Genomic DNA, 19,818 nt, shown 5'->3' with positions numbered 1-19,818 from the left:
ACCCTTATTTTCTACCGTGGAAGAAACGGGTCTATTATTGTAAGCTTCTTTGAACAAAGATTAAGATATCAATAAAAGAACTAATAATACGCTCGATACCACAATTAAAGCAGTGATGTTGAGGTATCATTATTCACAGGAGTGCATTATAATCAACGCGCCTAGTTTGTCCGTTGCGAGTTATCGCTGAGGAACGCTGTGCTGTCCAGGGCCCCCCGACACACCTCCTTTCCACATTCCTGAGCTAAAGAACGTGACGCTCAGCCCGCGCCGCACCACCTTCCCTCGAGAGCGTCACGTGGTGTATGGGCGGCTCTCCTTTTCCTTGACGGCGTCACGTGGTCAAGCCGGCCGGCTCTACTTTCCCTCGCCTTCACGACGGTGGACACGTTATTTACTGTAACCCTCCGCCTGCGGTAGAAGTGCTGAGGCTGGCAGAGCCGCCATTTTGAATGTCAGCCTTGTTCCTCTGTCCTCCGCGAAGACAGACGATTCTCGTGTGTTTCTGGTGTCACCGAGCCTGGTGAGTGTTTTCGAATCGTGAGCGGCATGGTTAAAAGTGCTGTTGCACCGGGACGACGCTGCTGGTGCGTACCCGTTTCTATGTGAATCTCTGAGGTGGAGAAACTTAAAGCGCCCGGCCCGGCCGTGTCTGTACCACCAGGAAGCCTTCCTGGGCATCCGCCGATAAGTTAGCGGCCGGTCTGCTTTACCCATGTCCTGCTCAATAAACTGTGCAGAAACACTCTGAAGGCTTGTAGTAACTGTGCATTGTGCCTCATTGCTCGTCGTTCGACGTCTTTCCCATGGTTTTCTTCAGTATTTGAGTAAAAAGTGACGTTTGGAGGCCTGTGTGTGTTTCGCGCACGAAAAAAAACTGGTCCGCCGCGCGGCTCGGTTCTGTCACTCTCTTTGCCGTTTCGTTGGGGGTCAGGGGCCACAACTAGTGACAGCAGCGAGGCCCTTAAGTTTCTGAAATTAGGTTTAAAAAAAAAAAAAAAAAAAAAAAAGTTGAAGTGAGGTGTGTCTGTCACCCTGTTTACCAAGGGGACTCTGGGATGCGAGTCTCGTGCAGTGGTTGGTTGGAGGTTGGAGGGGGGAGGGGGGGCGTTCACAGTTCAGCTTATAGTTATTGTCATGGCTTTAAACTGTCCAACACCCGCCGCTTTCTGGACTGACGCTGAAAACCCATCTTAGTTAGAGCTGCCACTGACACACCAGCCCCGAACCCTAACAAAACGTCACTTAACCCTACATCTCATCGTACCCTAAACACGAACACTGAAACACCCCCATCAGTGCGGGTGAACGCCGACACTGACTGTCCCTTTAAATCAAAATGAAAACATCTGTGTCAGTGTGAACAAATCCTAACCCCTGGCATGATTAAGGGTGACACCCCCCCCCCCCCCCCCTAAGTCCAGTGTTCACCCAAACGGGGGCACAGATACTAAGCACTCCAGCGCTGACATTGACACTAACCCTCAAATCCCACATCAGTCTTTGCTAACACTGCCACTAACTCTACTGTTAACCCACACCGGACCAGTAACCTTTAGTAAAACACACTTGTCAATTTGGACTAACCCTGATACTAACCTTCACCTTATCATTCACTATAACTGTAATGCTAAAACCCCCTTGTTATTGTGGGTTGGGTAGGTTAAAAACATTGATTCTATAGGAAACCGCAAAAGGCTACAGACCAACACACAACATGCTAGTCATGTGGCACCTTTGTCCTTCATCTCATTTCTATACGCAGCTAGTCGAGTAGTGTGTGCAGGCAAAAAATTTGACAAACTGTGTTGTACTGACTGCTTTGACAGTTTTGTGTCTGCATATGTAGCTCTCCGTCTGTTGAGAAAATGCACTTTAGTTCATGGCCAGTTGTGTACGTCAAGTCAGACAAAAGCATTTGCTAAGTGAGTAAATGTAAGACACGCGCAAGACTGCTAACGGGCACTTTGCAGACAGGTCAGAAAGCGGCACTGACACATCAGTTTGATCAGTCCTCTGCCTGAAAAGTCCCTAGAAAACTTGATTTGTAATGCTTCGTCCGAAGTTCGGAGACTGCCGTGTACCCAGCCTCTTTCTTGCCTCATTTGACCTGGATGACCACAGTCATGTGATCCTTAGTGTTTCAAATTAACTGCCTGGCATCTGATGAACCCTGCTCCAGTATTCCTCTTTTTACATTTATTTCTGTCTGATAACCACACTTTGGGTTTGCATGAAGAGGAAACATGATCCATGTGCAAAGCCATCTGACTTTGAAGTCCTGGGATTATAAAATGTCTTTCAGGAGTGTGATGCTGACATGTGCTTCCCTAGCAGGCAGGCTGTACTGTTAAATACTGAGTAATAATCATTATCCTTAACTGCAGGGGTTGTAGTGGGTAGAGCTGTCGTCTTACAATCGAAGGACCTGGATTGAAACCCACCGTGTTGTAGCGTTCTCAAGTATCCTTAGATTGCATTGCGCACACACTGTCTGAAGCCACTTGTGGCGAACTGGAGCCTAACCTGTCAACGCAGGGTGTAAGGCTGGAGGGGGAGGGGACACACCCAGGACAGGACGCCAGTTAGTCACAAGGCACCCCAAGCGGGACTTGAACCCCAAAGCTGCTAGAGAGCAGGACCCGGTCAAACCTGCTGCGCCACCGCGCCCCCTTAGACTGCATTGCTTTCGTAAAAATTAGTCAGCCGTGTAAGTCTATAGATGATTGTAATTAACTTAGTACATAGCGCTAACATTGTGAGTTGCCTTGGAGACATTTCTCCATTTCTGAAGCTTTCCTGAAAAAAAGAATATATTGTATTATTAAGGTGTTGAGGATTCGATTCAGTATTTTGTGACTGTATTGCTCTTCAGTGATTTCCTTAACAAAAGGAGCAACAGCTGTCATAACCTCACAGGCGATGTCCTTGAAAGTAACATAAAGGCATTTTTCCACCTGTGAGTTTGTTGAAAGGTTGGTCTCTAGCTTTCATTGTTCACTTGGCTGCTTGGAGTTACCAACGGACCACATGAGGAGAAAGATGTCAGAATGAGGAACGGATCGATTTTGAAATTGTGTGTGGGGAAATATATCCTGGATGGCACTGAACGTGGTCTCCTCACTCAGATATTTGTGCCTTTCAGTTGATATAAGCAGGTTTTTCATCTTTTCCAGTTTCTACAAGCTGTAGATAAATGGTGTTGCTTCCATCAGTAGAGACCATTTCTGAGACCTGGGAATAACAAGTATTGATGTGCTGTTTCCTGAAAGGTCCCAGCTCACCAGGGTTTTGTGGTGCTGCTTGGGATTCTTGTTATGTTTTAACTCTAGTTAAAGAATGTAAATGTATGTAAAGAATATCTCGCAGCTATACCTGTTTAGGTATATTTGATTCAGGAGAGTAATCTGTATTTTAAAATTGAGACCTTGACATCTTGGGTGATTTTTGTCTTTTTTGTGAAACGTTTCTAGTAACAAATATTTAGGCCATATAGATTAACTGCACAAGAACTCTTCAGTTCTTCACCATTTTAAGTCACATGGCATTTGGCTAAATATTAATTGGTAACATTACCAGTTACAATCATATGAATGAATTCTACATCTTTAAAAAAAAAAAAAAAAACAAATGTTCCTTCAGTGTTCGATCCAGTGGTGAAGAGATGTTGAGTCAGTGTGTAGGCATGCCTTTGTTCGTGTGCCTTCACCCGAAGTCTTTTTCTAAAGCATTATTCAGCTCTCATACTGTCGTCTGTTGACGTAAGAATTGGATGACTGCTCCACCTGTACTGTACCCATCCCTTCCTCACTATGTACATGTACACATTCATTTCTATTTTATGAGCTTTGTGAACGTGCTTGTGTATGAATGGGAGTGTGGAAGTACTGGTGAAGCATATACAAAAACAAAAAATAGAAACCTGGTTCAACCTTTGACTCATCTTTGCCATGTGTTTTAAATGGATGTCATTCTGTAGCATCTGTTTTGTAAGATTTTTTTTTTTTAAATTATTATTCCTTATGTGATTAAACAACTGAAGGTAAAAACCTCTTTTCATTTAGAGTTGCAGAAATCCTTAGCACTAATACTTGAGCTTAACAGTAGTGTTTTTGTCCTGAGTATTGAACTTTCTGTAGCTTGATTTCGGTGAACATACTTCAGCCCATTACTTCAACAGCACCCTTGAGGGAGAATTTCTTCCACTCCTTAACCTCCTCCTAATCCAAATTTACACATTACAGCTTAAAATTGTAATTTTAAAGCTAGTTTTTGCATGTCTTAAAATTCCAACTTTTGTAGGGTAACGTAAAATTCATGTTTTGGGGTTTTGAGCAAGATCAGTAGTATATAGGCCTTTTTTTTTGACAACACGGTATGTGTCATGAAATGCATATATTTTGATTCATAAGGCCTCGTTCTTCCACAGAAGAGTATGGTGCATTTTGTAAACAGGTCTTTTAAGTAAGCCGTACAGTTATTTTGGAAACAGTCTTTTATGTCACCTTGTATATTATGTTCTACGGGTACATTCAATAATGCAAATTTTTGCGCAGTTAATTTATACAACTTAATCCTGCCTGTTTCTACACATGTGCTTTTTACTAGAGCATTTAGCTAAAGAGTAAGAATAAGAACCCATCTAGAGACTTATGTCATCTACTACTCTTCAGTCAGCTGTCTACATGCTTTGAATTTGTCTTTGTTGATCAGTTATGGCTTACTCATTTTGCCTTCCTGTGGGGAAGCTCGTTCACTGTCTGCTGGCAGACAAAAAAAAATGTCACGGCATAGATATAAGTTTTTGTGCTGTCTTTTAAATTGCATTAATGGTATTTCATACAGTTAAAAATTCAATTAATTAAATTCAGGATAGTCTTTCAAAGAAGTTTATCCTATTAAAACTTAATAGATACCAAAGAAATAATCAGGAAATTATATCTTCAGAATTTCCATATAGCTTCCACCCCCAAATGTTTTTCACGTGTATTTTTCCATAAATATTAATCTAAGTAAAAATTTTAAGAACAAAGTTTATTGTTATATTGTTAAGTTTATTGTTATTATTCACTGTAAACCAGTGTTGAATATAACTTCCATAGGAAGATCTATATGACATTCCATTTGGTTTAAGTCTAAGAACTTTGGTTACCAAATTTATAGTTACAATATATTTAATTTATTCTGTTGTAAAGTAATTTTTCCATAAAGACAAGGTCATAGGGAAGAGTTCTGCTGTCAAGGCTATGTTATTTTCTCTTGTCAACACTCAGCTGAATGATTTGCATTTCACTGTTGCAATTCAAATTAGTGTTGCAGTGATCTGCAGGAGTACGTCTTGGGCCGGTAAGCAAGAATAATATACACTTGTAAAATGTTCCTTTTGTGTCACACGCAGATTTTCTGCAATAAGATGTTTCTTCCATCATGCTTGTTTTATAACTTCACTACAGATCCATTTTGCACAAACACAAAATACTTTGTGCCAAAAAGTCCCTGTTCAGTGTACAAACCTCTGAGCTGTTATGAACTGTGTTTTCTAAGTGAATGGGAGAATTGTGCTTAAAGGGAACTCCTGACAAAGGTTAGCTATTCTCTGAATTTGACTCTTTACATTTAGTGCTGGAGGCTGCCAGATTGTGTTTTGTATTTAGTTTGCCTAGGTCATACAGTGCCACTTTTTGTATTATATTTACATATTTACTAGTAGTACGGAAGGATATTTATGGAAGCATTTAAAATTTAACATGGTCATCATACTTACTGATAAATATCAAGCTGCTCACCCTTGCATCAAACACTTAGCTTTGCTTTTGGTTCACTAGAGTTTCAGTCATCTGTAGTCCTTAATCGTACTTTGTTGTGGAACTTATGTTTCAAGTTTCTCAGAAGTGTAGACCAGAACACTCGCATACAGGTATACCCCAGTATGCGGACTCCTGGTTTACAGATGTTTGGTGTAACTGCCCAAGAATAGCTGTACTCATGCTCAGTATACAGACCCACTGCTCCTGCTTTTACAGACTATTTCAAGGCGTTTGAGGTACACTCCCCCCAATGGTGTAGAAGTCTTGAGACAATGGGTGTGTACTTTTCAGCAATGACGTCCATCATAAGCTAATCAGATGCAGACTTTTCAACAACATATGGTCACTTCTTGATTTTGCATTTTCAGGTTTTGTTATAGTTTTAAGAAGTTTTCTTTTTAATGTTTTTGTTTATGTACCTCTTTACATTAAGAGGGGTCTCAAAATTCACCTCTTTCGGACACATTTCTCTCCAGTCTCATAAATGCTTTTTAAACGTGTGCATTTTATGTTCAGTAATTTTCAAGTTAAATAAAAAAAAAAAAAAGCTTATATGCAGCTATTTGTATACTAATTTATACTGGTTTATACAATGCTGGGGGGCACGGTGGCGCAGTGGGTTGGACCGGGTCCTGCTCTCCAGTGGGTCTGGGGGTTCGAGTCCCGCTTGGGGTGCCTTGTGGCGGACTGGCGTCCTGTCCTGGGTGTGTCCCCTCCCCCTCTGGCCTTCCGCCCTGTGTTGCCGGGTAGGCTCCGGTTCCCCGCGACCCTGTCTGGGACAAGCGGTTCTGAAAGTGTGTGTGTGTGTGTGTGTGTGTGTGTGTGTGTATATACAATGCTGTGTAACAAATTGACTGTAGTCAAGAATCAGATGTTTGCATCCAAATCTCTCATCCAAATCTGTTTCTTGAGACAGTTTATAGTTCTTTGGATGGTGTTTGTGGAAATATTTGGCCATGTCCGTAAAGTCCAGGAACACATTTTTTCCCTCATTTAAAATAATAGGAAAGGACCTCTCAGTTTAGACTCTTCGTATACAAACTGCTTTCAGGAGCGAATTAGGCCCATATAATTGGGGGTGGGTGTGTGTGTCTGTGTGTGTGTGTTTTTTCCAGATCATTTATATATTTTATATATACGCACACACGTATGTATATATGTATTTGTGTGTGTATAACATGCAGACACACACTCTGAGAATTGCATCCCAAGAAGTTCTTTCCAGGGCTTAGTGTTCATGGCACTGTTCTGGAGTGTCTCCTGAGGTGCCTCAGATGTAAAAATATTTGCAAGAGCTCTACTAGAAGGGTCTGCTGGCCAGGTGTAAATGGAATGTTGTGTAAAGACTGATGCTGTAATTAATTGACTTATTGGACAAAATGTAAAGAACAGAGAACTTAATCTTGCCACTGAGCATGAGCCTGCATTAATTTTTTAACAGGCACCAGTCCTTTAAACCCCAGTACTGTTCTTAGAGAATAGAATTTCGCCCGTTGCCCTCTTCTTGGTCTTCAGTTTATTTCAGGCTATGAGAACGGTGGGAAAATGACCTTCGGGGAAAAAAAAAAAAACTCTGGAAAATACCATTTCTGCAGTATTCTTAATATACTGTTATATATGTTATGTAACTTCAAAGAATGATAAAGAGAAAAATTCTTCTGTATGTAACCAGTAAGTGTTTTGAGCAGTCTGTGTAGAAGTGCGAATAGGTGCATAACTTCATGGTTTTCTGTGTAGTTTTTGAGCTGGGCTTCCTTTAATCTTTAAAATTGCTCTTTTTTTTTAATTGGAGTGTGTGTTCTCCTCCATTCAATGCTTTCAGAGTGTCAGTCACATAATTAAGCTCCCTTTGCTCTCATTTTAGAGGATGCCAGCTCCAATCAGACTCCGGGAGCTTATCCGGACCATCCGGACTGCCCGGACCCAGGCAGAGGAACGGGAGATGATTCAGAAAGAATCTGCTGCTATTCGGTCATCTTTCAGAGAAGAAGACAATACGTACCGCTGTCGAAATGTCGCCAAGCTGCTCTATATGCACATGCTGGGCTATCCAGCTCACTTTGGACAGGTTGGCTTTTTTTTTTTTCCTTCCCTCCCCCTTGCCCCACTGCTTTAGAGTAAGGTGGGGAAACGTTACCAGTCTCTCATGTAGTTTGTATTGTCATTGCTTTAATTAATAATTCATGTATCCTTGTTCACAGTTGGAGTGCCTGAAATTGATTGCGTCTCAGAAGTTCACAGACAAACGAATAGGGTACCTGGGCGCCATGTTGCTACTGGATGAGAGACAAGATGTTCATCTACTGATGACAAATTGCATCAAGAAGTAAGAGTCCACTCTAGTTTTCTTGTCTGGCTGGTTCTTTAACAAGTACTCATCATTTGTTTCTTAAGCATATATTGATTATTTTTGTCTTCAGTGGCATTTTTGATGAGTAACAGCCCAAAATGGTGCTTAAGCTGCTGTTTTTCTGTTCACCTCTTTCATCAGTGACCTGAATCACAGTACGCAGTATGTCCAGGGCCTTGCCCTTTGTACACTAGGCTGCATGGGCTCCTCAGAAATGTGCCGTGATCTTGCAGGGGAGGTGGAAAAGCTCCTCAAAACTTCAAATTCATACCTGAGGAAAAAGGTATTTCTCTCATGTGGCACTGGTCTTGGCTCTGACAGTGATGAGCCAGTGTTTGATAAATGTCACAGACCTCTCTCACTGTACACATTTTTCTATGTTTTCAGGGTTTGTCTGTGTCAGCAGAAGTCTTATGTAGTTGTATGTTGCTGTTAGGATTTCCCTTACAATTTTAAATATTATTTCACTCCCTGCTGTCTGCATTGCTGTGACTATATCACAATGTCAGGGTTTTGTAATAAGGCAGGTATTGTGATAAGAGCAATTGTTTGTGTATTTTTATTTTTGATTTATTTTGAATAATGCCCACAGGCAGCATTGTGTGCTGTTCACGTGATCCGGAAGGTGCCTGAACTTATGGAGATGTTCCTCCCAGCAACAAAGAACCTGCTGAGTGAGAAAAATCACGGTGAGGCTTTTTTGTGTTGGAAAGGAGGCTGCCACAGTTTCCAGTAAGATGAACGAAGGGGTGGGGGGATCCTTTTATATTCAATTTCAAATTCTCAGTTGTACAGCTCGGCAACAAATGTATATGTTCCATGTGGCTGTTGGTACTGCAGTTCATTTGTCATAGAGGTAGCTAGTAGGTTGTCACTTTCAGTCACAGTGTGCGTTTTGCTTTAGTAGCAATATATTGAAGCGTAGGACTGTTCAATGGTCAGTTCCATTGAGCCACTATTTTCCTCAGTAACTGGAGCCTTGTTTGCTGCAGTGCAGAAGGCTGGCTGCTTCAACACACACTTTTTGTCAATAGAAATTGAAAGCCTGTAGTGTGTGTGTGTTGTTTTTTTTTATTAATTGTAAATTTAATGAGAAATACAAGTACTTGGTTTTCAAGTCTTTTGTCTTGAGCCATTCTTTTTTATAATGTTGTAAGATTTTACCTTTGTGTTATCTAGCTGTGCTATCCTTCATACTTTGTCAGATGTGATCAGTAAAATGTGAAATGTGTTCTGTTTCAAAAGTGTGTATGTAATTTAAATGTGCTTGCTTAGGTTACATTTTTGACATTGTTATGGGGGGGGGGAACTAAACCCTCTTAAGAGTTGCACTTTTATTGATCCCCCCCCTTTTTTTTTTTTTTTTTTTTTAAATTTGCAGCTGCTTCTTTTTTGACAAAATGATCGTTTCATTTAAGTTTAGCTGTCTAAGCCATAGGATACTTGTAAAACCTTTCCAAAAGAAAAAAACAGCACAGAAGGCTATTCTTTAACACTTCTTACTAGGGAACCTGAGTGTTACTCATCAAATTCATGTTATTTAGCTATGTATTTAGATGCCTGCTGATGTAATGATTACTTTTGTTTTTGTATTTTATTGAATATAATTCCTATATTGCAATATAAATATTCGTTCTGCAGTTATGGCTGTTCTTCAGACAAGACTTACATGTGCCTGTGCCTTTGTGTTCAGGGGTTCTCCATACCTCGGTTGTTCTGCTCACGGAGATGTGCGAGCGAAGTCCAGATATGCTATCTCATTTTCGCAAGGTATGCAAGTAGACTTTCCCAGCATGAACTCCAGCATGTTCTCTTGAACATTTAATTGCCTCCTTATTAGGCCCAAAGGGAATATTAACCTTCAGGTGCATTTTATGACTGTATATATTCTATATTTATACCTCTTGAAAGTTTGCGTGCATACATTTGTTTTTCCTGTACACATATGTAGAATGGCACTTTGACTCAGACATTGACTTTTGTTTTTGGAGAAAATGGGTTTGGCTTGTGTTAACTGATGCAGTCCTTCATAAAATGAGGTTTTCTCCTCTCCTGCACCCTCTCTGTCAAAAAGTTCCTTTCCCTTCCTTCCCCCAGCTGCCAAAATGACTTTTCCCAACTCTGCAGCCCTCCACATTTGTACTTAAAACATTGATTTCCATCTTCTTCATTGTGAAGTTCCTCCTAACCTATTTGCCTCATTTTTCTGTCATTTTGTCTTGTTTACAATTCCTGCATTGTTAGAATGAAAAGGTAAGTGATGCATGCCCTTGGAAAAATCTCTGTGCACTTGGTCATAATGGTTGTAGCTCAATCACTCTGCTTGTCACTTTTTTCATCTAAATGTGCAGTTGTGGTTTTATCAGTTTCTTCTGTTCTTGTCATTGTAGGATTTGAGTTCAGTTTTTGTCAAGTCACACTTCCTGCCATTTCGTTCTCACCCTTTAAAATAATCATAGGTTGGCATAACAATGCATTTTACCACAGTCTCTTGGGGGGGTTAATATAATTTGTTTTTGAGGCAATCAGTCTAGATTTTGTGTTTGTGTAGCTTCTTCTGTCTGTCACTCTCATATTCTTCAGTACTTTTAATAAGATTAGAAGCTTCTTCATGATTAATTGGACTTCAGACATTGTACTAACATTGAAAGATATTATTTCACATTTAATATTTGACATCACCATGCTTGATTGGCTTTTTAGAATCATGTATGTCCACATAGCCCCTAATAAGGAACTGAAGTAAGTCCCCCCCCTCCCCGATTTCCTTGGATTAAAAATTGATTATTTTTCTCAAGCTCTAGTGACTAAGAACAATACAAATATTGGTAGCATCTAGAACCATTTTTTGTCTTGCAGTTCAGTCTGTATTCTTATTGTCTGTGGATCGTTTATAAAATTCAGCATCTTAGTTATTGGAACTATGTTGTCTTGGTGTCCAGTGTCCTGCTGAACTTCTTCCCACTCAATCTTCTTTTAGCTTGTTCCACAGCTTGTCCGAATTTTAAAGAACCTTATCATGTCAGGGTACTCTCCAGAGCACGATGTCTCGGGCATCAGCGACCCATTCTTGCAGGTGAGCCATCTGACTTCTGCTGCTCTGGTGTCTTAATCATTGTCCACCATGGGCTGTTCACTATTAACACTGGGCCTTTATCAGGTGCGCATACTGAGGTTGCTCAGAATTCTGGGTAAAGGCGATGATGACTCAAGCGAGGCAATGAATGACATTCTTGCACAGGTGAGTGTCAGCGTTACTGTTTATACTTTCATGGTTTGCTATTTGTTGACATTTTTGCTTTGTTGTTTGTGTCAAATTTTTATTGAAATACACACACACACGTATTTCTATAAATATAGGTTGCAACAAATACAGAGACGAGTAAAAATGTAGGCAATGCAATCCTTTACGAAACTGTCCTCACCATAATGGACATCAAATCAGAAAGTGGGTTGAGGGTGAGTGTCTTTATTTCCTTCTTTTCAGTTAACATTGAAAACTATTAGTACTTTACATTCTAATATTAATGACATTTCTTCATTCAATTTTCTTTTTTCTGCCCTTGTAATTTTTCGTGGAAAATAGTACTATGCTTTGTGGCCTTTTCTGTTTCAGGTATTAGCAATCAACATATTGGGACGGTTCTTACTAAACAATGACAAGAATATACGGTGAGAGTTGTTTTGAAGAATCGTGTCATGCTTGAACAAACATTTTGGTCATACTTAATTCTTGCCTACAACTTGTGCAATATTTTAAAAAGGCAAAAATAAGTTGCCTTTTTTGATAAAGGGATCTTGTGTCTGTGCAAATAACAGTACAATAGAATGGCAACAAAGAAGTTTAAAAAAAAAAAAAAAATCAGCGTGGATGTCTAACCATTTCAGTTCCTCTTATGGATTTTTTTTGTGCCATTGCTTGTCTTAACTGTTTTAATGTCTAGATATGTGGCACTAACATCTCTACTGAAGACAGTGCAGACGGACCATAACGCAGTGCAACGACATCGCAGTACAATTGTAGACTGTTTGAAGGACCTAGATGTGTCCATCAAGAGGTTAGTTATGTACATTGTTTCTGGGGGCAGAAACATACATGATTTTCTGATACCTGTTTGTAGTCATCAATAGCAGAAATTCTTGACTGCAGCCCCTCCCTCGTACTTCTTCCCAATAGACGTGCAATGGAGCTCAGCTTTGCTCTGGTGAATGGGAACAACATCCGTGGTATGATGAAAGAGCTGCTATACTTCCTGGACTCTTGTGACCCAGAATTCAAAGCAGACTGTGCTTCAGGCATCTTCCTGGCAGCAGAGAAGTATGGTTGATCTGGCTGGTCATTTCTCTCAGTAACTCCTAGTCTTCCTTGAATTCACTACTCATGTTATGTCTCTGAAGGTAGATACTGAACAAATCATATGGTAAAAGTTGCAGTTTGTAGTGTTATCTCTCTCTAAGTAATGGATAGCCTCTACCCTTCATTTATGTGTAAATGCTGAATTATTAAAATATTGGGTATAAGGAGTAATCCATCATCAGAGTAAAACTTACTGTTATTCCTGACAGCATGACATTCAGTTGTACCTTTTGTTGTGCCTGCCTGTCATTCACTGAAAATTATGCATCTACATTGGATTTAAAGAGACTTTTATTTATAGGTATGCACCTTCAAAAAGATGGCACATAGACACTATCATGAGGGTCCTTACCACGGTATGAAAATTCATATTATATCTTTTATGTGTTCTGCAACTCTGTAGTACATGGTATTACACTACAATTTAAATGAACTGTTTTTGGTTTTTTATAATATGTATCATTACATTATTCTAAATGATGTCAAAGTGATCTTGTGTGCAGTGTAAAGTTTTTGTGGTTGGGGATGAAAGTCAGACAGCAGGTAGCATGTTGTTTAAAGAATCTGAGTTTTTGCCTGTTATCACCAGGTAGGGTCCTACTGTTGTGTAAATTGACAAAATATTACATTTCCTGTATTTTCAGTGGTTTTGGGCAACATAATTTTAATGTGCTTCTTCCCAAACTTCACAACCCATGTTAAATTTTTGTGTCATATTGTTTCTGCAGGCAGGCAGCTATGTTCGGGATGACTGTGTGCCAAATCTCATCCAGCTCATCACCAACAGCGTGGAGATGCACGCCTACACAGTCCAGAGACTCTACAAAGCCCTGCTCGATGACATCTCTCAGGCAAGCCAACCCTCTACTTAGCTGTGTCTGTTTTGGGTCAAGTGTAGGAGAAGGGGTTTGATTATTACCTCAAACCGAAATTTCTCTCCTCCTCATTGAACATCTTCTCTGATAAAAACACACACACACACACACACACACACACACACACACACACACATATATATATATATATATATATATATATATATATATATATATAATTATATGAAAAGTTTAATGGAGAACAAAGTGAACTGATTAAAGAAAATTAATAAGGGCAGAGCTCTTCTTTTTTTTTTTTTTTTTTTTTCCTCCCAGGGTTTTTTGTCAACTGCAGTGGTAAACAAACATGCTGTGTAGTCTTCACCGTACATTAGTGTTTTGTTCTTGCGCTGTGAAATTTCCATGATTCACTTCTGTAGCCATTGTAGACAGATGGTCTTTTCTTCCTGCTGTAGTTACTTTGGGGTCACCTTTTGTGGTCTTGTGAAGTAAAAAGTATGTGGTGATCTTCCTCCTTCCAGCAACCCTTCGTTCAGGTGTCCTCCTGGTGCATAGGGGAGTACGGAGATCTTCTTGTGTCAGGCCAGTGTGAAGAGGAGGACCCCATCCAGGTAAGCTGCCACAGCACCTAACACTGTAAATGAGCCACACAGTGTACGCCACACAGTACTGTTGAACTGGCCCTTCCCTCATCCAAAGGTAACAGAAGACGAGGTCCTTGATGTTCTGGAAGGCCTCCTAGCTTCCAATCTGTCGTCCCCTGTAACTCGGGGTTATGCCCTTACTGCAGTTATGAAGCTGTCCACTCGCCTCAGTAGTGTCAAGTAAGTGTTTTTCCCAGGAGTCATCAGAACATTCAAGTCTCAGAATTTGAGGAAAAAAACATTTTCTCTGGCCATTCTGTCATTTACATACATGTTACAAGTGTTGTTGTAATCCATTATTCATGCATGTGAGCTTTTTGTGAAGATGTGTTGCAATTTTATGCTCGTTCTGGCTGGTGTTTTTCAGTCGGATTAAGAAGGTAGTGTCGATATACGGCAGCAGCATAGATGTGGAGCTGCAGCAGAGGGCTGTAGAATACAATGCACTTTTCAAGAAATATGATCATATGAGGTGAGCTGCCACAAATTGATTTCTATAAATAATAAGAGTAATTTGACATAGATAAAGCCAACTGTAAAATGTTAAAGATTAGCAATAGAAAAAAAAATGCATTGCATACATAATGTTATATGGTAAATTGTCATGGTTTCTTGTTCCTGGCCTCCAAAGGTGTGCTCTGCTCGAGAGAATGCCCATCATGGAAAAGGCCGCAGCCAACGGCCCCACAGAGACTGTTCAAACCAATGGGGAGGCAGAGCCTGCTGGCCTAGAGCCGAAGCACCCACCCACCATCATTCAACCAGCCAATCAGGTGAGAGAGATTTAACCGAGCCCACATAGACCCGTGGGGCTGCATTGTCCTTTTTATTGCCTGGGAAAGGAATACAAAGTTGGCTATGTAATGGAGAGCTGACCGCGGTGGATTTAAAATCAATTTTCTCCACGATCAAACAAGGACACCTGCTGGCAAGAAAATTAAACCCCCCCTTCCGTGACTTTCCAGTTACAACGTTTGAACCAAATTTACCTCAGAAACTTTTGTGTGGTTCTGCTGTAAACAATTAATTGACTAAAGAGATTAACATCCACGTGTAATTAAAAGACTTTCTAGAATGACTTAATTTCTTTCAGAACAACTGGGTTTTTCCTCTAAGTTTGTAATGATGTTTTTTTTTTTTTTTTGGGACATGGATTTCTTGAAAGACAAGCATTATCAGAGTTAACACTGCAATTTTAAAACTCACTATGTATTTAAATATTTGAGTTCCAGAACTGAAAAATCTTAACTCTTATGGGGGGGGGGTATCAAAATAAAGCTTCTCGCCTTATCTCAAAAACAGCAGGCATTCTCCTTGTGCTTATTTAGCAGGTTTAACTACAAAGCAGCCTGTGTGAAATGTCTGAAATGGATAAGGAAGTTATTACGATAATTAAACTTTTGGTTAAAAAGAAATCACATGTGGTACCAGCCCACACTTGTTTTCTTCCATTTCATTGGCTCCTCATTAGTTGTTCACTGGTTGCGGTGAGGATAGTCTTTTTGTGTGGGAGAGAAACTTCCGTACTGTGCAGCACATTACACACCTTGGTCATGTTTCAGAAAACAAGGGCAACGCAAACGTCCCTCCTTACTGATGCCGTTTAAAAAGTACAGTGCAGAAAGGGTTAGATTTACCTTTTTAACTGAATATAAGCTTAAGAATAGCTTCTTCATTTAGTGAAAATGTTGGTGAGCTTTTACTGGAATAGGTATTAAAGTCATTCCTGGTAGCACGGTCATGGTCGTGTCAGGAGTTTGCCCTAAATCCCTTTTCGCTTATTTTAGGCTAACGATCTGTTGGACCTCCTTGGAGGAAACGACGTGGTGCCTGTAATCTCCACAGCTCCTGCCATGAAGCCTGCTTCAGCTGGGGGGGAGCTTCTCGACCTGCTTGGGGGTCTTTCCCTGTCAGGTGAGCCGATACTTGTCTCTGCCCTCACCGTCCCTCCCCTACTCAGCCCTCATCTTGTTTCCCTGCAGCTTCAGCTGTTGGCCAGCACTCTGCTTAACGTATTTGTACAGTAAGGCAGCAGTGCTGTATTGTTGTAGGTGCTGTTCTGTTTTGGATGTATTGGTCATTGAGTGTGTCATGGATATTTTAAATATGAAACCTTTTCTGTCTCAGCTCCCACTCCTGCCCCCCCTATTCCCATGTCGCAACCCCCCTTTCTGCTTGATGGGCTCTCATCACAGCCGCTCTTCAATGACATTGCTACAGGTGAGTCATCAAGTTAGGATGCCTTCACCCCCTCCCTCCTTCACTGTGTGGGGTTATATCTGTGGAGAGAGATGCCATATAGAAGCATACTAATAAGTGTTTTAATATTTTCACAGGTTTTCTTGTCATTTCATTGGTATTAGTTCTAACAGTATATAAAATAGCCATCCTTACTAAGAGAAAAGTTTCCCCCATAGGTATTCCTCCAATGACGGCATACAACAAGAATGGACTGAAAATAGACTTCACATTTGAACGGTCCAATACAAACCCAAATATAGCGATTATAACCATCCATGCCGCCAATAGCACTGAGGCAGAGATGACAAACTTCGTATTCCAAGCTGCAGTACCAAAGGTAAGTTTGTAGCTAATACTGCAGTACTGTATTTGCCAGTGGTACTCCTTGAATATATCCACGTCAGCCTGTTTTCCACTAACTGGCCATAATTTACCAGACATGGGCCTTACGTGTACCTCAGGGGTTGTGCTGTGAGCCGCCATTGAACCCCGCACTGTAGCAGTTTCCCAATGGTATTAGTGTCCCTGATTGACGCACCATTCCTCCAACTTTCTGTCTCAGACGTTCCAGCTGCAGCTTCTCTCCCCCAGCAGCAGCATTATCCCAGCACTCAACCAGGGCCCCGTCACACAGGTCATTAAGGTGCTCAACCCGCAGAAGGTGAGGCTGCTTCTCTATACTTCACTTCTCATCTCAGAAATAATCCACAAATGGTTTTGAGCTTCGACAAAGCCTCTTGAATGGTTTCAGGTGTCATTGTCCACCGTGATATCCTGGCTTTGTTTTGAGGAGAAACACAGCACAAATGTGACCATTCTTGTAAACAGTCGCCTGTCCCGTGTGCTGTAAATATTGGAAATGAGAAGTTTTTGATTTCACTTTTGTGAAGCTCCTCTTCATGTGATTCTACAGCAGCAACTGAGGATGAGGATCAAGCTGACATATAACCACAAAGGGTCCCCGGTCCAGGACCTGGCTGAGGTCAACAATTTCCCCCCACAGTCCTGGCAGTGACGCCCTCCCTCAGCTCCCACTTCAAGTCCCGTATAGGGAACTATGGGGGTGGGATGGGGTGGGTAAGGTTCTTAAATCTACTACTCAATGACGAAGCGGCAGGCTGCTGCCCCCAGCTGGCAAAGGGGAGCCGACGCACTCCGACATCGATAGAGGTGATGGTGACAATGACGATTACAACAAAGACATCAACATACAGAACCGTCATGTCCATTTCCTGACTTTACAACTTCCGGTTCCATCCCGGTGTCTGAAGGCATTGGCCTGCAATGGGTGCCAGTCTCCCCCCTGTTCTGTGTTCAGGCACTCTAAAATCGCCATCCCCCAGTCACTCATTCTCATGTGGAAACTCATCTTTCTGATCCATCAAAGTAAGGAGTTTCCACGCTTATGCTTGAAGCAGTCTCTTTTGTGGCCCGTCTTTTTAACTAAGTCTAAATGTTCATGTTTGGGAAGATTTGAGGACACTTTTGTAAACATTCCTCCCCACCCCTCAACTCAATTAAATGTAACCGAAGACTATAAAGTTTGCACTTTATCTCGTTGTCTGGTCATTATGCTGAGTTAAAGTCATTTCTGGTTGTTTTCATAAATCATTGTGGTCTTAGAATTTTACACCCCCCCTCCCCAATAATGTCCTGATGTCAAGATCATATTTCAGTAACTCTGATTACTAGGTCTCTAATCCAAGGACAGGGTCTGTGGAAAGATGATAAAATATGTTTTATAGTAAGCAGTGGGGTCAATGAACTGGAGGAATGGGTTTGTTTTACTGATTGCCTTGTGCAGGATTTTCTCAGCAGTGTTCCTTGGGCTGCCATTGCTGTTTTTGCACTCGCACTGCCGTTCTTTGGTCTGCAGGTCTTTTGTTGTTGAAAAGAAGCACCTCGTATCCAGTCCTGCTGTGCCGTCAGGATGAAGAAGCTCTGAATATTCACTTTCATACTCAAAGGGAAGTCGGAGAGCGTTTTGACCCTTTATTACAGGGTTGCTTTTAACTGTCCAGAACTGCAAGAATGATTTTTTTCAAACAGCCCAGTTGACCTTAGACATCTAAAATTTTCTATATGTAGTGATATTCTTCCTTTTGATTTTAGTATTAGATGATCATTTTCCCTAGTGTAACCTACTGGTTTTTTTTTTTTTATGTTCTGTTTGCTGTCCTTTGATTTTTACTTGATCACCGGTGTTTACTTCGAGGAAATGTTTTTTGATAAATGGGTTTTACAAGCTCTTCACTTTTGACAGGATTATTGCCAGCTTTCTTACCCCCCCCCCCCCCCCCCAATCTAAAATCATCGATATGAAAGCATGATTAGCTTTATTCTCTGTTGTTCTGCCTTCTGCTGTTTCTCGTTGGCCCAGCCATTGGATAAATGAATACTGGGACAAAGCTCATCTTGAATGTAGTGCACCATTTTTTTCCCCCTCCAGTTTCTTCATGCTGTCGTGTTAGTCTAAAAAGAAGGCATTTCACTCTCGTCCCACAGAAACGCCTACTATTAATTAATTATTGCCTGATATGACAACAATGTGCCTTTGCTGTTAAAAGGACAGGATGTTCCCTGTTTATTTGAGGGTTTGTCATGGTTCGAATACCCTGAATTTGCAGGTTAGCGTATATGTTATTTCATCAAACTTGCAGAGGTAAAGTCAAGGGAAGAAAATGACCTTCACCTTCTACTGGCATTTCTTTGTGATTTTTCAGAAGTTCCGAAAATGTGTTAACAGGTGTTTCTATGATTCATCTGACTATAGTGCTTGTCAGAATTGCAGTGCAAAAGTAAGCTGTTGCAAACAGAATACCTCGCCGCATCTCTCTTCTGTGAAATAGGAGGAACTGGACAATGAGCTCTGGAACATGTGACTTGCATGATCATGTCAGTCGACTCCTGTCGGGGTGTTGTGTAGACCATTTTCTGTCGCTATGCTAACATACTACTGAGTGGTTTTGTGACACTGTACATGCAGGACCACAGATACTTAATTTGTTTCTGTAGGATAAGAAGGTATTTTGCTTTTACATGCATTATTCTCAACTAACATCTATATTTTTGTGACCAAATCAGATGTTTTTGGAACTTAAATCTTCTCAAGCAATGTTATCTGTATATGGAGGTAAATATAATGTTGATTTGTTTATTTGACTGAATGACTTAATTGCAGTTTTGGCTTTTCTGTATATATTGTGGACTTTTTAGATCAATTTCATCACATAACTTTTAAAACACCAACCAATTTCTGTTTTTTGTTCAGTAACACAAGTGTATTGTCTGAAGTGGATCTTAGTCAATATCCAAATAGCCGAAGTCAATGGCCTACCTGTTTCCATGTATATTAAAAAGAAAATAGTATCTTCTGCCTGTGTATTGTATATACTTGTAAAACAAAAAAGAAATAAAATGTGAAATATCAAGTTCGGAACCCTGCTACAGAGTAGTGAGGGGAAAAGTGATTACAAACATACTTCTTTGAAGGATTCAGACTTTTCCTGCTTCTTTTTTTTTTTTTTGGTTCTGAATACAGCCCTTTAAATGCTTGTTTATTTTTTTTGTGTGTCCCAAGTCT

At 40.7% G+C, this 19,818-nt stretch overlaps 1 protein-coding gene across 2 annotated transcripts; it reads left to right on the top strand.

Annotated features, from left to right (window-relative positions):
* Positions 1-409: 409 nt before the first annotated feature.
* Positions 410-18,538, top strand: ap1g1 (adaptor related protein complex 1 subunit gamma 1). Of its 2 annotated transcripts, XM_018752706.2 has the most exons (24): positions 410-523; positions 7,672-7,875; positions 8,009-8,133; positions 8,299-8,440; positions 8,750-8,846; positions 9,851-9,927; positions 10,402-10,410; positions 11,138-11,233; positions 11,318-11,398; positions 11,518-11,616; positions 11,774-11,829; positions 12,102-12,215; positions 12,335-12,475; positions 12,816-12,870; positions 13,243-13,365; positions 13,872-13,961; positions 14,050-14,174; positions 14,362-14,466; positions 14,626-14,767; positions 15,782-15,908; positions 16,122-16,214; positions 16,412-16,572; positions 16,798-16,896; positions 17,149-18,538. In XM_018752706.2, the coding sequence occupies exons 2-24, from the start codon at positions 7,675-7,677 to the stop codon at positions 17,248-17,250; spliced, it is 2,460 nt and encodes an 819-aa protein (XP_018608222.1). In that variant the 5' UTR covers positions 410-523; positions 7,672-7,674; the 3' UTR covers positions 17,251-18,538. The 2 variants fall into 2 exon arrangements, with proteins under 2 accessions (XP_018608222.1, XP_018608223.1); XM_018752707.2 differs by lacking the exon at positions 10,402-10,410.
* The last annotated feature ends 1,280 nt before the right edge of the window (positions 18,539-19,818 follow it).

The sequence above is a fragment of the Scleropages formosus genome, chromosome 11 (genome assembly GCF_900964775.1).
Source record: "Scleropages formosus chromosome 11, fSclFor1.1, whole genome shotgun sequence".
NCBI lineage: Eukaryota > Metazoa > Chordata > Actinopteri > Osteoglossiformes > Osteoglossidae > Scleropages > Scleropages formosus.
This window is presented reverse-complemented; position numbering and strand designations above follow the sequence as displayed.

What these genes read in the sequence shown, in the direction of transcription:
- ap1g1 (XM_018752706.2), top strand. Translation starts at nt 7,675, where the DNA reads ATGCCAGCTCCAATCAGACTCCGGGAGCTTATCCGGACCATCCGGACT. An exon ending in AAGAGGAGGACCCCATCCAG is followed by an intron (nt 13,962 to 14,049) that starts GTAAGCTGCCAC and finishes CCTCATCCAAAG; the next exon opens with GTAACAGAAGACGAGGTCCT. An exon ending in TCATTCAACCAGCCAATCAG is followed by an intron (nt 14,768 to 15,781) that starts GTGAGAGAGATT and finishes CGCTTATTTTAG; the next exon opens with GCTAACGATCTGTTGGACCT.